Genomic DNA, 15,804 nt, shown 5'->3' on the forward strand with positions numbered 1-15,804 from the left:
TAAGTCTGAAATCACTTTATTGGAAAGTTTCATACAGGAATAGTCAGTCAGAAAAACGATTCAAGTGTGATACAGTAACATCACAGACAAGCCCCTCCCACATCTCAACTTGAGGCCAATTCATTTACAGATGTCTCATCCCACTCAGTTTTTCAGAGACTTGTGATGTCAGTGAGCCTCAGTGCAGCACAGGAGCAGAGACTGTCTTTACATCAAATTAAATCAGCTATGACTGCAATTTTTCCTGTGAAATCTCTGAAAAGCCCTGCAGGTCTGTTGAGAATGCTCCTTACAACATAAGGTATCATTGCCATCCACCCCAGCTCATTCAGAGCAGACTGAAGGGCTGTAACAAGATATTCTGCCAATAAAAATATTTTTGAAAAACAGCATAAAAAGTTGAGATATATATCTATATCTATAGCATAAAGGTACCAAAAAGTGACTGTGCCATTTTCCCTCTTATACAAATAATATCTTTTTTTAAAAATTATAATACATTAGTAATTCACCCAGTATATAACATATTGCACCTTTCCAGAATACTCCATGCAGCAGAAGCCCCATACAGTAGGTGGGCAGTTCCAAGACAGACCTGTTGCTCCTGCTTGTCTCTAAATCAGCTGCCACGAGTTTGGCTATCACAGGTTTAGGATTTAGAAAGCAGGAAGCTGCAAGATGGCAAACCAAGTATTTGCAAATCAGTACCACTTCTTCTCAGGAAGGAGAAGAACCCATCCCAGGAATTTATTGATTTTTTTAAAAAAAAATCATATATTACTTGTTGCTGGTGTCAGTGAGACAATACAGTTTTGAATGTTTGTATGTCAGTTTTTACTTGCAGAGTACCTCTCCATGTGCCAAAGAGATACCTGCAGCACCTGGCACTGATTTCTGGCCTAACAAGAACATACAGCCAAACCACAGGAGTGAACAAAACCAGGTCAATTTGCTTTGTTTGATGACAAAACACTGTAAGACACCAACAGACACAGTACTGTGTGCCTGCTATCTGAAAATAATTAACATTAATTCCTGAATCCAATTTTCAGTCACCCAGAGTGTTTTAAATAGACGAGCAATTCCTATCTTGCCCCTTCCTTTTCCAGGCACAAGCTTCAGTCCCAGTAACCATGCACAGCTATGCAGAAAAGGAGGTGAATTCTCAGGAACTGAAGATATTGCTGTGTATGGAACCCACCCTGTATTTGGTCACTTAATCTTCTCAAATAACTCAGCAAGGACTTACTAACTCTCCGTATAACCTTGGAGAATACCAGGAACAGCCTTTAGATTTGGGGATATACAAATCACATGATTTGCTGCTCCATGGCAGGATCACTAACCCATCCACGTACAGGTAGTACAGGGATGGGGTTTTTTGTTAGGGGGGATTTTTGTTGGCTTTCTTTACCAGAGAGCTGGCAGCAGCCAGAGCCCCTCCCTGCACAAAGCGTACAAAGTTATCTCCTGCTAGAGGTCCCAGAGCATAGAGCCCCTTCTCCTGAGTGCATTCATAGGTGAATGGATCAACATCTATGGGATTCCTCTTCGAACTGACTGGCTGGTCACTGTCTATTGCCAAGTCAATGCCATTATTTGGCAGAAAGGAGAGGTTGGGGTTTGAGCCAGTTAGAACAAGAGCCATGGAAATTTTATAAGCTTTCTGACAGCCATTCTTGTCTTGCAAGATGCATTTCTTGTCCTTGCCAAAGGAGAGCACGTGATGTTCAGGGAGGCTGATGTAGCACTCATAGGGCCCAGCACAGGCAGCTGTCTGTTCTTTCATCATCTGATGGACTTTGTGGTATTCAGGGTACATCATTTTGGGGAGCTGGTTAAAAATAAGACCTGGATCAGTGACTCGTCTCCGAAAAACGTGGATTACTGGAATATTGCAATGGTGAGCAAAGAGAATTGCATCAGCAGCTGTCAGACCAGCACCTACAATCAAGACTGGATCTGACATGATGCCAACACTGTTGCTCTTCACTGCTTCCTCTAGGGCAGACAGCTGGTGGTGGACATAGGAAAGGTTTTCTCCCTTGACCCCAAGCCAGGTAGGATTGTCATATGTTCCTGTAGCCAAAACCACGTTCTCTGCATAGATGGAGAAGGGCTCTTTATCACCTTCCACAGTTTTGAAAAATCCATCCACCTGAAAGACCTCTGTGCTTTTTTCATTAGAGTTCCAGAGTGAGTCACTGTCTTCCTGCAGATCTTTCTGGGTGTGGCTGGAGATGTTCTCTGCACTCACTTTCCTCACAGAGGTCACAACAGTGCCACATCTGAAATTCTTCTGCAGTCCTTTCTTCATCACATAGTGTTGGTAATATTGAGCAATGTCCTCTGCAGTGGCTCTATTGTTTCTGAGGCCTCTGTAATAAAGTACAAACAAAGGTCTAGCAGCAGTTAAGTAAGAGACTGGAATTTGTCCCCTCTTGCCCTGAATGTATCCTAGAGCCGTCTATTTTGGCACTACCAGAGAAGACTGATCTAGTTTCCGTGTCTTCAGCAAAGTTATTCTTTACATATAGAGCTAACAGTCAGGTCCAGAAGCTGTTGGATAGAGGCAGCTTTCTCTAGCTTTAATCCCAACCCCAAGAAGATGGTTGGTTATTTAAGCCTTCCTCTAATATCTTGCTTCCATTCAATTTTTAGCTCATGGACTTCATAAGATTAATTGTGACACATGTCAAGAGAAGCAGCACCTCAGAGAATGCAGAGTAGCTGAACTGATTACACTTGTCATCAGGGGCAGCAGCAGTAGAAGCCAGGTGACCATGCTTTCAAGCTTTACTCAGAACTCATGGTCATGAATTCATCTCCCCAGTGGGTGTGGAGGACACATTCCAAGCATCACTGTAATTTATCTGAATCACTCAATGTAGAATGGACTGTTGTGGGGTGTAGAAGGGTGTCCTTTCTCTCACTAAAATCATCCATAACAAATGAGTAGCTACATTCAAGAAGTCCAGGTTCTGTAAAAATCTCCAGATGTTTGCAAATTCACACATGGATATCTCACCTTCTCTTTTGCTTTAACCATTCTTTGAAAGGGAGATCTGGGAGTCCCATCCAATCCCCTTTGCTCAGGGTAACCATAGAGCCCTCTATAGACTGGAACAAGAAACAGAGCAAAATTACTTTAACTTTTTTAATGTAAAAAGTGAAAGGCAACTTTTCCATGTTTCAATATGGCACAGATCATGAAATCGGTAATTCTCTCTGATCTGCAGTCATGGATGAAGCCATCCATGTTCTCCAAAAAGAACAAGAAATGGAGAATATAAAGGCCTCTCCTGCTTGTTTTCCTTTTAAACTTTCATTTGTCTATATATATATAAAATATAACACAGCTGACTTGCATTATATGTACATATAAAATATAACACAGTCTGACTTGCAGACTGTTGCATTATAGGGGAGCTTTTCTCTCTCCAGTCAACACATTTGGCTACCACACAACACACAGACCCAGCTGGCTCCAGTTCACTTACATGCCAGGCACCTCCAGGAGCATTTCTGCCAAGGACCAGGTGGGGGATGGCTCTGTCAGGCTCATGCCACCAAGTGAGCACAGATTCTGCTGTCCCACCAAAGTCTGTGTCTGGACGCTGCAGAGTATCAAACAGAAGAGCCACAGGGCTGTGGGATCGTCCCTCCAAGCCTTCAGACAGATACTCCAAATCCTACAGAAAGAAAGACCAGATGCTCAAAGTGCATGTACTGCCAGGCAGCAGACTGCTCGTTACTCCAGCATCTCTGATCAGTGTTTTTGGTGTGCTTGGGCAGCTCATTTATTGGCACACAGGTCTGTTCTTGCCCGAGGGCTGCCTCGAGTATCTTAGCAGCCATGCTGGCATTTCACACAAGAGAGATCTGGATTACAAAGCAAAGTTTGCTTAAGGCTCATTCTGTCTGTGTACCTTGAAAATCCAAACAAGGAAATCACTTATGATACACCCCTAGGATGCTTTACTGGGATGTTATACTGTTCATCTTTACACGAACCTGGTCCAAAACAGAAACTTCTGGTGCCTCTTCCAGTTTTCTCTGAAGAATAGGATGAGGATGATGAGAGTGTCTTTTGAAGTAAGGGGTGTAACCTGACAGCAAATATGAGAGACAGATTCCTGAAGGTCCATTCCCTGAAAGAAAAAAAATGGAGAAGAATTTATACTTCTGGAGATAGAGCAGTTCTTTGATAACTGTTTCTAATATGCAGACCAATTCAAAAGATATGACACCGCTATGGATACAGGGGATGTTCTGCTCCAGCATGGACTTATTGGATGGAGCTGGGGAAGTCACTTTACCCTTCACCTCACCTGCTCCTATTTGCATTGCAAGGTCCCTAGAACTTGCTGAAAAGACACAGGGTTAAATAAATCAGAGGCTGTCCTCACCTGAAGCTTGAAGTCTCCAGCATGGTGATGAATGGAGTTATTTCTCTAAAATTAGAGGTTTAGAAGCTGACCACATCCTGACCAGGGGCCTCAGCTCTCCTGGAAGCACATTTCACACCAGTGCAGAGTAGTTCACTGTGCACAGGATACAAGATCCAGAAAAGAGAGTGACTATTGAAGTGAAGAGGAACCAGCTCTTCTCAGTCAGAAATTCCATCTTTTAAGGGATATTTGGCAATAGCATCTTTGACTAATGGGTCTTGAGGACACTTTCAAATGGGAACCAGCCCTACTGTGGTACTGCAGCGTGTTAAGGAAAAAGTCTCTCTGCCATGCCAAGCCCTCAGAATACAGCATTTTGAACAGGTTGCTGGATGGCTGAACGCCTCTGCTGACCACCTAGCAGCCAGTGGAAAAACTAGATTATGTGACTCCAAAGCCCAGTGAGAGTAGTCTGTGGGAAGTTTACACATGGCTGTTCTCCAGCATGTTTAATATTTTACAGTGTCTGTATGATTGTCAGCCTGTCTGGCTGCCCAGGCTTTGCTGCTGTGTGACCAACAACCATGACAGCGCAGTGACAAGGATGGGAGGAGAACCCAAGTGACATCAACCTGTTGACACAGTGCCAATGCTGCAAGGATGACTGGAGCAGAGGCTGATCCTTGAGGATTCCAGAAAGAATGAGCTCAGGGCTGTGAAGCCAACTCCAAGGGTGAGCTCTGTGAAGGGCAGTACATGTCACAGCTGAGGGCAAAGGCTGCTGCACTGAGCACGGACCAGCAGCTGCAGGTCAGTGTTTGGAATATTCCACTTGCAGGGAAGTTAGCCAAAACCAACAGCAACAGATACTAAAACAAACTAAACTGCAGCTATAGTAAAATATAACAAGTTTCAGGTTACTACTTTGCTTTGGGAAGTTCGAGGAGGTACCTAAGCCAAACTTCACCACCTGAGTGCACAACAGCAACTACACACAGGGGATTTATTCTGAACTACATCTAAGTTTGACGTGGATGGTCACAGGAACATCTGGGGCTCAAGGCATTTTACAATGCAACTGCTTCCATGAGGCTGCCAGCACAGCTGAGGGAGCACAAAGTCTTCCTGGAGCAAGGTGTGAGGAAGTTGCTGGAACCTCCATGCAGTGTTGTCCAGCTGCAGTGAAACAGCTGGGCTGCTTCAGTCCAACAGCCTCCTCAGAGGGCGTATCTTCACACTGCTTCTTCTGAGGCTTTAGTGGCATCTCCACCCTGGGCCCCTGTACAGGTGCACTAGGGAAGTACTAAAATATCCTCCTTCCCATCTGGAGACTTGTACATCTGAGCAGCATGAAGTCATTCTCAGACAAAAACTTTCTGGTAGTAGTATCTTTGTCAAACTTGCTGTTAGCAAGGATTAGGGGTGATTTATGCAGTGCTCTGACTTTGGAGCAGCTCCCTCGGGTGCTTTGAATTCAGTGCCAGATAAGGAGGGAAGCCAGCTCTGCTCAGATGAACAAGGTCCAACACCTACACAGCTCATGGCTGGTCAGAGGGGAAGGCACTGATGTCATTACTTTGCTCCAAGAATCACCTCACACTGCAAAGCTCCCTCTTGCAAGGGAGGCAAAACAGTTACTATATAACCTGTTTGTTTTTGTTTTTTTTTTTAACTGGTAGAGAACTGCATTTATAAGTCTATTAAATCTGTACAAAATCCGTGTAGCTCACTCATGCTTTAAAAGAAATCTGTGAAAAATTTCCAGAAACCTTAACAGCATGTGGAGTACTTTCTAAACAGAAATAATGGTGAAAAAACTTGCACAAACTTACCTTCAACTCAAGCACTACAGATAATCAGAGCAAGCTGATTAACTACCTGTACTGAAAAGGTTTCAAATCTTTCTAAATATCCAACAGACAAAGAGCAGGCTCAGATGAACTGATGTTCAAAAGGTTACCAATTTTACCATTAAAAATAGGTATGTGTTGTAATTTGTAAAATATCTTGTTCCTTACTTCTCATGACTCTTAGAAATCTCTCTCTTAGTATTATAGGAAGTTTGGCTGTCTGGGAAAGGATGCAGAAACAGTAGTCAGGATTTCTGGTTTGAGTGAGAACATATGGAACTGGAACAGAAGTTAAAGATATCAAGCCCAAAGCAACAACAGCACGAGAGAACACAGAAGTGCTGGCAGGAGAAGGCTCACCTATGATCACAACAGGCAGTGTCTTGGGCCCACTCTTATTTGAGGGTCTGGTCACTAATGGACACATCTTCCCGTCTGGAAGCATTTATGCTCTGGATTCTACCTGCTGAAATAAATATGTTTTGAATTATTTGCATTTTTTGACAAAAAACCACAAACAAACAAACAAACAAGAAGAACCCAACAAGATTTTCTCCAGCCCACAGACTCAGGGTAAAGTATTACCCTTGCATTGCAGACTGTCGCATTACACTTCCACACTCAGGACAGACTTCCTTATCTTTTTCTTGTCCTGACATCAAAATCAAAGGATGATTCTCTGATTATGCACCACAAAAGAGGGAGAGAAGAGCCACCTTGCTTTTTCAGACATAAATTCCAATTACTCCAGGACAGTTGGCAATTTTAGTAACCCTCTGACTACATAAATGAAGTGTTGCAGCTCACTAATAAAAACTTCACTTCTGACCACACTTTGTAGAAAATTGTGTCGTTATCAGAAACACCTTTTATAGTAACTTGTGCTTTTACTGATAAGTAAAGTAAACCTGACTCAAGACTTCTGCCCAAAGGCTAGAAATCTCCCGGCTGCATTTTCAAATAAGTACCATTCTATCATTATAGGGTTTTTTGAGAAGTGCTAGTTTAGTTTGGAACCTTCTTTCATAATTTTCCAGAAAATGGAGAGTTCTAGGTCTGAACAAGTAAATAGCAAGTCTTAGAACAAAATATGCATCATAATTATCTTGGAGAGTAAGGCATAATTATAGTGGAATCTACAAAACTAATCTAATCATTATGCAGATATCCAATGAACAGTGAATGTTTTTGCCATTCATCATCAAACGACTTCTTTAGTTTTTCATGGAATTCAACTCTACTCTCACTAACCTAGAGAAGTTATTTTTAACACAATAAACATGAGATTTCTGAAGTTTAGCATAACCCTTTAAGTTATTCTACAGAAAATACCCTCCTTTATAAAAACTTTATTCTCATTTTGGAAAGCTAAGCAAAAATCCACTGAATGGCACAACTTTGTCCTGTAGGGCACACTCTCCACACCCTTTCCAAATGCAGAAGGATCTTTGGAAAGTGCAGTACACACTCCCATAAGGCCTGGCACATCACTGCCTTTGACACAGGTATTGCAGCAAATGTCTTCCTACAAGTGTAATGCCCCTCTTTAATCCTGACATTTACGTCAGAGCAGCTCCAGCAAAGTGTAGGACCCTGGTGACTGAATGGGCAGCCAGGAAACCACTAGTGAGTTTAGTTTGCAAATTCCAGGCTCCAGCAGGAGTCTTGTGAGTGCATTTGCTTGCAAGGATGTGGCAGTTCTCATACACACCCATGTACTGCCATGGCTGGGCTCGACAGCTCTATCCCAGGAGGACCGGATTCATCACATAAGGCTTACCAGATGAATTCAAAACTAAAAGCAAATTGTCCAAATTTTTGGATCACAGTTTAGTTGCCTGCTATCACTTAACTAGACATTAGTCTAAGATTCTCATGCATTTTGCCTGACAGGGCATGAAGCGCTAAAAAGACATTATAGTTGTGCTTTCTAATTTAAGTAATTTGAAGCATATAGCTTTGAAGAGAGTTGGATCTCAATGAAACTGATGTTCCCAATTTAATTGAGCCTCAAAGGTAGTTGCATTCACTACAGAAGATGAAGTCCCCTTAAGACATCCCCACAGCCCTGGAAGCTGTGGGAACACCAAGGACCTTCCTAGACATTTGGATAGCTTCTGCCACATTAACCAAAACCTGCACCACCTTCAGCAGACTGTGGTGTAAGTTTACCCCCAAATATTTCCTTCCCACAAAGCTCCAGAGCTACAATTGGTAGAATTCAGCACTAGCACCTGGGACTGCCAGAGACCAAAGGAACAGGACACTGGTGTGACCAGTCAGGTAATCCCCTCAAACCAGTAAACTACAGTATCTAACTGAGGTTAGCAGAAGTTTCTTCTCCATGATAACAAATCACCCCCCTCCACGATTGTATTACACAAGAGGAGAAGTTCTTATTCATTTTTCCTAACACAGAGTACACATCTTACTTCTGTGAAACCACTGGCAGCCTGGAATAGGAAAACAAGATCTCTGGAAGCAATCTTCCAGGTTTCTGCTCCAAAGCTCCCTGCAGCAGCATGCATGGGAAAATTGCATGCACTTTGTAGACAGTGGTAACCCAGCAACATCCGTGGGATTTTCTGACTGCTGAACCAACCCAACAGAGCACATGGCAGCAGCTCCAGGGCAGCAGCAGAGCCAGCACATAAATAAGGAGCCTGCAAGCCTGTTTGTAAGGTGTGAACACAAAGTCATGACGCTGTATGCCAGCATTTTTCTGGGGGAGCCTGAAGGGAACAAAAAAGGCACAAGCCAGGAGAAGACAGCCTGGCAGTCCTGTTTACTTTAGAGGAAGGTTGCCTTGGCTCCTGGCCATTGTACTGTGCCACCCTTCTCCACCCTGATAAAGCACAGAGCCAGCGGCCGCCAGCTCAGTGATAACTCCCTCCTCCTTTCACCCTCCCCCTCCATTCTGTACCTTTTGACACAAGAAAGAGAAGCATTTTCTGGAATTAAACCAAACCTTAATAACTAGAGGAGCACAATTGTTAGTCTGATGAAATTACTGGATCTGTGCATAAATGTGACCATTTAAAACCATGGATTTATTCAGTGCCTGGGTTCACAAAATGCCCAATGACCTTTTACTGCTACACACTTTGTTTCCTGAAGATTTGATGACGACAATTCTATCAACACAAGATTAACCATCCTAGCATCTCTCTACAAATGGAAGAATTCCCTTTCACATCCTATGGCTGCCACCTCTATAATCCATAGTTACTAATTCTTCTTTTTAAGTAGAAAGTGAATCAGGTGCTGAACCTTTTTATAGCTATTCCCATCCTGTAGGGTAAAGGTTTGACTTCTTGCAGTAAAACTGATCTCAGAACATCTCAGGCATTTTAGTTTCAGGCCAGATATTCACCTTTCCTGCCATTAGATGTTAAGGTGGATTATTTTAATTACCTTTTTTCCCCCCAGTCTTAGACTCCTATACCTCAAAACCTGGGAAGATAATACAGTATAGCAGAGGAAAGCTTGTTCTTGCAGAGGCTATGGGAAAGCAACAGGACACTGAAGTTAATTGCAAATCTTTACTGAACTACTTAGCACCAGGAAAAAGCCTGAGCTAGAAAGAAACCTAAAACTACTCTTCTCACCCTCCTTTTAGGTAGTGTAGGCTGCTGGGCACTCACACTTAGTCAGCTTAGTGACTCTGAGTTTGGCTCCTGCTTTGAGCTTCCTACTTTAAATGGATGGCCCTTTCCTCCTCTTCATTTGGGAGAATGCAGAGAGTTTCACAACTTGGCTTCTTGCTGCTTCCAAAGCATTCCAGTGCCTGTGTGATGTTACATAATTGTTTCTGGCTGAAAAGCACCCAGCTCATTCTGGGCCAAGCTCTGCATACCTTCCTGACACAGCCTCATGTCTAGAGGGACTATAACTCACAAACTCAGTCAGTGTGGCTCTTACTAGTTCCAGGCTGCAAGGCTGAAACAGGTTTTAAGTGAGCAAATGGAAAAGCAAAGAAAAATTTAGCAAGACAAGGACACTTTGTGGTCCTTGGAGAAATAAAAAGCCAGGTTACATCAGCCATATGCAGATAACTCTCCCTGTAACAACCATGAGATTTGCTAAAGTAAGAATCACCAAGTGTGGCCTGAACAGCACATGGGGAGAGTTCAAGAGAGCAATGCAGTTGGGGTATAAACACTGGGGGAGATGAAAAGAGGTATCACAACACTCAGTTTTAAAGAACAATTCTAACACAGATGCAATAATAGTTTTCTTCAGCTTTATTTCATTATCAACTCACTTGTTTCACCAGTTTAATATTTAAGTAATTAGCACTTTTTTAGAAAAAGCAAAGATCTTGACAACTTCTACATTTTACACTTCCCTACAAGTTTCAGAAGTTGTTCTCTCCTTGCATCATCACTCTTACATGTCAGGCCAGTTACCCCCCAAACACAATTAAACTTTGTGGAGAAAAATTCAACTTTGTGCTGTGTAATTACACCTTTCTAAAAGCACCCCTGTGACACTCAGAAACTGGAGTTAGGGTACACCAGACAGAGTTCTCTGTACTTATTTGAGCATTCTTACCTTTAGCAGCAGGTCTGATGAGAGGTGGGATCTTTATGGAAGTGACTGTACAGTCAGCAGAGCCAACCAAACTACAAGCCTGGAATCCTCTCTCTGCTCTAAGACAGCTGTTTAAATATAGTAGCAACGAGCAGCAAGAGAAGAGAGGAGGAGCCAAAAAGACTGGAGGTGGAGCAAGGAAAATAGTAATAAGCATGAGTCAGCGGGAATATTTCCCTTCCCAGCTCCTGAATGACCGATGTGGAGAAAGTTCCTTAGTAATGTTCAGCTGACTACGTGACTACAGCAAAAGGAGGCTTACAGGACCCAGGCCTGTCAGAAGTCCTGCACTTGAATATTTCAATTTTAACCCTCAGGACCCCAGAGATATATAGTGGGTCTGAAAATATTGGTTTCAGTTTGGATTTCTTTTTCTTCAGTGAGATAAAGTGTTATAAGCCTTTTGCACAGTAGCAGTAAAATGAGTCAAACTGCTTCTATAAAACTTAAAATCCACCAGGGGTTTCATCCAAGGTGTCTTACTCAACTCAGTGAATAATCGATCTGGCTTGCTAAATTTAAAGTGCCCTTCACAAATTAAATACCTTTATGCCAAAGTGTTCAGTTCAAGTAGTAAATGCAGCACACGTTTATCTCTGAGGCCATCTGTTTGGAAACTACAATTTCCAGGAAATCAGGACTGCTGATGCAGTTAAGATGCATACTTTCATTCATGTGATCTAAAAGATAAAAGCAGTTCATGAGAAGGATTTCTCTACTCTCACAACCTCCATCTGAGCAGAATACTTAATATAATACTCTATTTTAATTCCATCAGAATAAGCTGTTTTAATAAATGTGAAACCATTGTTTCGCTCAAAGTTTAGTTACCATCCAATCCTTTGAAACACTGGACTCAGTAAATGCTGTCAGACTGAAGGGGGGTGAGGGGGGAGAGGGGTAAGGACTCTTTCAAGTTTCCTGGGCCTTTATCCAAGGTAGCATTTGCACGGAGCTCTTAAATAACTCATACCGATTTTTTGACAGCAAAGGCTTTTATAGGCATTATTCAGATATTTACTGGCATGTAACCAAAGTGTCCATGTCAATCACAGAAAAATTAAGCTTTCAAAGAAAATAAGGCATTTGTTTGCTTAGGTGATTTAAGACTGCCCTGTTACTTGGTTTTTCAAATCTGTCTTCAATATATTGCAGCGTTGCGTGTCAAACATTGTAGAACAAAGATGTTCAAGTCCATGCTTGCCGATACCACAGACACAAGACAAAACCATATATGAGGCTTTGGCTGGCTTTGTAATAAGTAAAATAAGGAATATTTCCTATGTGTGCAACTCTGCAGAAATAAAGTTGCCTTCTCTGTAAAAAAATACCAGATCCTGTCCATTTGCTTCTAGAATTTATAAAACTAGAATCTTTATTACCTTAGCAAATAAAGCCAGGATGTCTTTCCAAAACCACAAGCCCTGTCATAGCTTTGTGCACAGTACAATTTAGAGGAAAACGTTCATGTACAACAACCAACTGTCCTTTATTTGCTTGTACAGTAAGACCTCTGAACATAGCAATTTGGAGGCTTCTTTTTTATTGATATCCCAAGAAAGATATCACATGGAATAGACACATATCAAAGTTAACAGTTTTCTCCTTGTGTACCTTGACCACAAACAAATGATTCATCCCAACACTTTGGATAAACTTTCCAGAAGCAGAAGTAATTGAGCAATCTGTAGTTGGCCTTGCAGCCAGCCCTTGACCTACAAACTCATGCAATTCACTTCTATTTTTTTCCTGAACTGACAAAGCCGTTTTTTGGTGAACAAATTTAAGGACAAAGCCATAACACTGGGGAATACTTTGCACCTGAATCAACCCCTATTTCCTTAGAAAGAAATTTCCTTGTTACTTATTGACTTTTCACCTCAGGTTATGTAAGTTCTACCTCCATCTCCTACTCATGAAACCTGTCAGATTCTGCTGACTCCTGATTTGGGGGAGCTTAAGCTGTGGTGTCAGAATTCATTGCTGCTGACAGGTCATGGCAGAACCTTTCCTACAGCACCTCTCCAGCATCCACCCTTCCCTCTAGCCAGCCTTAAGGTGTACCAGACTCTGCGCTAAATCATCCTGACAAACCACATTGTTTCACTCATTAGAACTTCATGTTCTGTTGGTTTTTCATAATGAGAGGAACACTCCCAGTGTGATCCTCCATAAGCCACAGTAGTGCTTTGTTGTTCCTCTCAATTATGGTGAAACAGAAATCTAAAATTCTGCATGTTTTCTGCCTAAGAGAATATTAAGTGTTCCGTTCACTCACTCACACACAGAATGCACATCATTTAATCTAAGACAGAATACAAAATCAAGTATGGGAAAATATGATCAAGTATTTTGGTTCCATATGGTCTCTGTGCAGAACCTAAAACACAGCCTCACTTTGTTGCTGCCTAAGGCATCTCCACCTTTATTGCCTGGAAAAGGTTACACTTAGAGCTATATGTCAGCTTATGTACCAAAACTAAGACCCATATATGTAATGATAATAAATGATTTGACATCAATACTGCGACAGTTTACCTGGTTTCTTTTTGCTTCAACTAAGAAAACCTACATTTGTCACCAAGACCACAACCCAGACCACATCAGCAAGATGTTCCTGGTAAATGTCGTGGCACTCCTCAGTCAGAAGCAGCAAGTTGTGGCCATACCCCCTCTGAAAGCAGTTGGATGTCTGAGGTATGTGACTTGCTCTGCTAAATGACAGAGGTAAAAAAGCTTGGGAAATCCCAGACAGTCGCTAGGTCTGACAGAAAAAGCAGCTTAGGCAACTCTGCACGTATGAAACCCAGTTCTGCTCTCAGTTAAACTTGTGACTTCCTACATGTGTTTGTGCTTTCACATGGTTTCCTCTAAAGAAAGATCTGGCCCAAACCACATGTCCAAACTTTCCCATGTCCCTGCCAAGGCCATATCTGTTCTGTGTTCATACCTCTTTTTGCACTGTTTAGGCAGCTGGGTCCAAAGGAAGAGAAGTAAAGGTTCACTGCACCCTTTTGTTGTTCACAGGAGCATTGACCTCCCAATCACATAAATGATTGAAACAGTTTTGTCTTAGTAACTTACAAAATTGTTTCGAGAAAGTAAAAAGAAAGCCTTACATTTTGCTGGAACTATTTTAAGATGGTGATTTTTGCTTTTCCCTGCTTTCAATTCATTATCTTGAAATCATTCCCCATGTGTTCGAAGAGGGGTGTCTCCCTAAAGCAATGAGATGAAACCAAAGATTTTCACCACCTTTCACTGGCCAGAGGCATCAGCCACTTCCACCACTTTGTCTTAAAAACAACTGTTAAGAAATAAACTCGGGAAGGTGACAATCAATCACACAACCCAGGAGGGCTGTGAAGCTCTACTGTCTGCATTCAGTCCTACCCTTGGCTACCCTGCAGCCAGGGCCTGTGCACACAGTGTGTGCTCCAATGCCAGTGCCAGCGCCTTACTGTCTCTCCAGGCTTACAGAGCAAAAAGAGAGCGTTGGCAGTGGCCAAGAGAGTTGTAAGCACACTCTGAAAGACACATTCCCAGTCCAACACTGGGAGGCAACGGGATATTTTGCAGGAATAGTTTACAAGCGAAGTATCCGTGTAGAGAAGCAGTGGAGTGCCAAGTGGCCGTGCAGGCATTTCCTTAGAAGACGGGCCAGGATCACCATTTCCCTCCTCAGATGCTGGATGATAGCCAAATCTAGGGTGCTTTCTACTTCCAAGCACACAGGCTTCCTTTCAAAAACTAGTAGGATGCAAAGAGGTGCAGTCCTTAGGCTCCAGGGACTACAGCCATGCACGTTTCCCAGGACTGGATCTTTGCAGATTCTTCATTCCCCAAATGCCACGTGCAGAGGAAAGCTCAGCTCATGAGCTCTGCCCTCAGACCTCCATCATGAGCTCAACATCGATGTTTTGGGGAAAAAGTAAACACAGGCACTTTCATGTCAAGAAAACAGCAGCCATGACCTAGTCAAAGATTAAACTCCGCATGAAACTGGTTGGGAATTTTCCTCTTATCCAAATGTCAATATATTCAAAATATTTACATGAGTTCTGGAGAGCTGCATCATTTGAAGATACAGCCTTTAGCTTCTACAGTCTTACAGTCATTGTTTAGTTATGTTCTTTTAGTCTACACAGGCATTTAGGAACTGATTAATTTAATAAACTGCTGTAGAACACTACAGTGTGTGCACATGTCCCAAAGCACAAAATATCCTACAAAAGTTAATGTTCATCTTTTCTTCAGTGGAATAACTAACAGAGAAGAAAACTGGAAGTAGTAGGTACAGCTGAACTGTGAGCACTGAGCATCTTCTCTGTACATACCTTCCCTTAGGGCAAAACTGTAGTTTCCAAATACAAGTGAGTAATTCAAAGATGGAAAAGGAGCATGTGATGCTATGAACTCGTTTAACTCAGTAACACAAACGTTCATAAACAGGGTCGCAGCAAGCCTTTGGAGTTTCTTGGATTCATTTCTTTGCCACAGCTTAAGCCATTTTGCAGCTCTTTAACCCACCTTTAGTTTTCTCTACCTTACCAAGAATCACTTAATCAAGATAAAGGATTTTGTAGCATTCGTGAAAGGCTTTGAAACATATACAGCTAAGGGCACCCTGAGCTACCCAGTCAGCATGTTCAATTTTATCAAAGAAAAATAAGATTTTCTGCACCAGACCACAAAAGTTTTTAGCTGTGAAGGTTTAGAAAAGGACTGGGCTAGAACTATCCTGCAGCTTCCTACCCTCAGGTTGTATTTTCATCTTCCTCTTAAGCACCTGATTCTATCAGACGTAACAGCTGCTTGGATCCAGGTTAGTCTATCTGATATTCCTGACTTGCAACTTTTCCTTTCTGCCATAACTTTAAGAGTGTAAGTGCTTTTTGCACGCAAGTCCTTTCTTCCTAAGAGTCCTTTCATGCATGCTAAAAGGTCGGTTGAAGTGATATTTTCATAGA

General features: G+C 42.2%; 1 protein-coding gene across 3 annotated transcripts; it reads right to left on the reverse strand.

Annotated features, from left to right (window-relative positions):
- Nucleotides 1-11,342, reverse strand: OSGIN1 (oxidative stress induced growth inhibitor 1). 3 transcript variants are annotated; one of them, XM_066327816.1, is made up of 6 exons: nucleotides 10,796-11,342; nucleotides 6,602-6,704; nucleotides 4,015-4,151; nucleotides 3,501-3,692; nucleotides 3,029-3,120; nucleotides 1-2,402 (listed from the first exon to the last, which is right to left on the reverse strand). In XM_066327816.1, exons 2-6 carry the CDS (start codon nucleotides 6,684-6,686, stop codon nucleotides 1,385-1,387), a joined length of 1,524 nt encoding a protein of 507 aa, XP_066183913.1. In that variant the 5' UTR covers nucleotides 6,687-6,704; nucleotides 10,796-11,342; the 3' UTR covers nucleotides 1-1,384. The 3 variants fall into 3 exon arrangements, with proteins under 3 accessions (XP_066183913.1, XP_066183912.1, XP_066183914.1); XM_066327815.1 differs by having other exon boundaries at nucleotides 6,602-6,707; nucleotides 10,796-11,341; XM_066327817.1 differs by having other exon boundaries at nucleotides 1-2,378; nucleotides 6,602-6,707; nucleotides 10,796-11,335.
- Nucleotides 11,343-15,804: the final 4,462 nt, after the last annotated feature.

This window comes from Sylvia atricapilla, chromosome 12 (genome assembly GCF_009819655.1).
Source record: "Sylvia atricapilla isolate bSylAtr1 chromosome 12, bSylAtr1.pri, whole genome shotgun sequence".
Taxonomy (NCBI): domain Eukaryota; kingdom Metazoa; phylum Chordata; class Aves; order Passeriformes; family Sylviidae; genus Sylvia; species Sylvia atricapilla.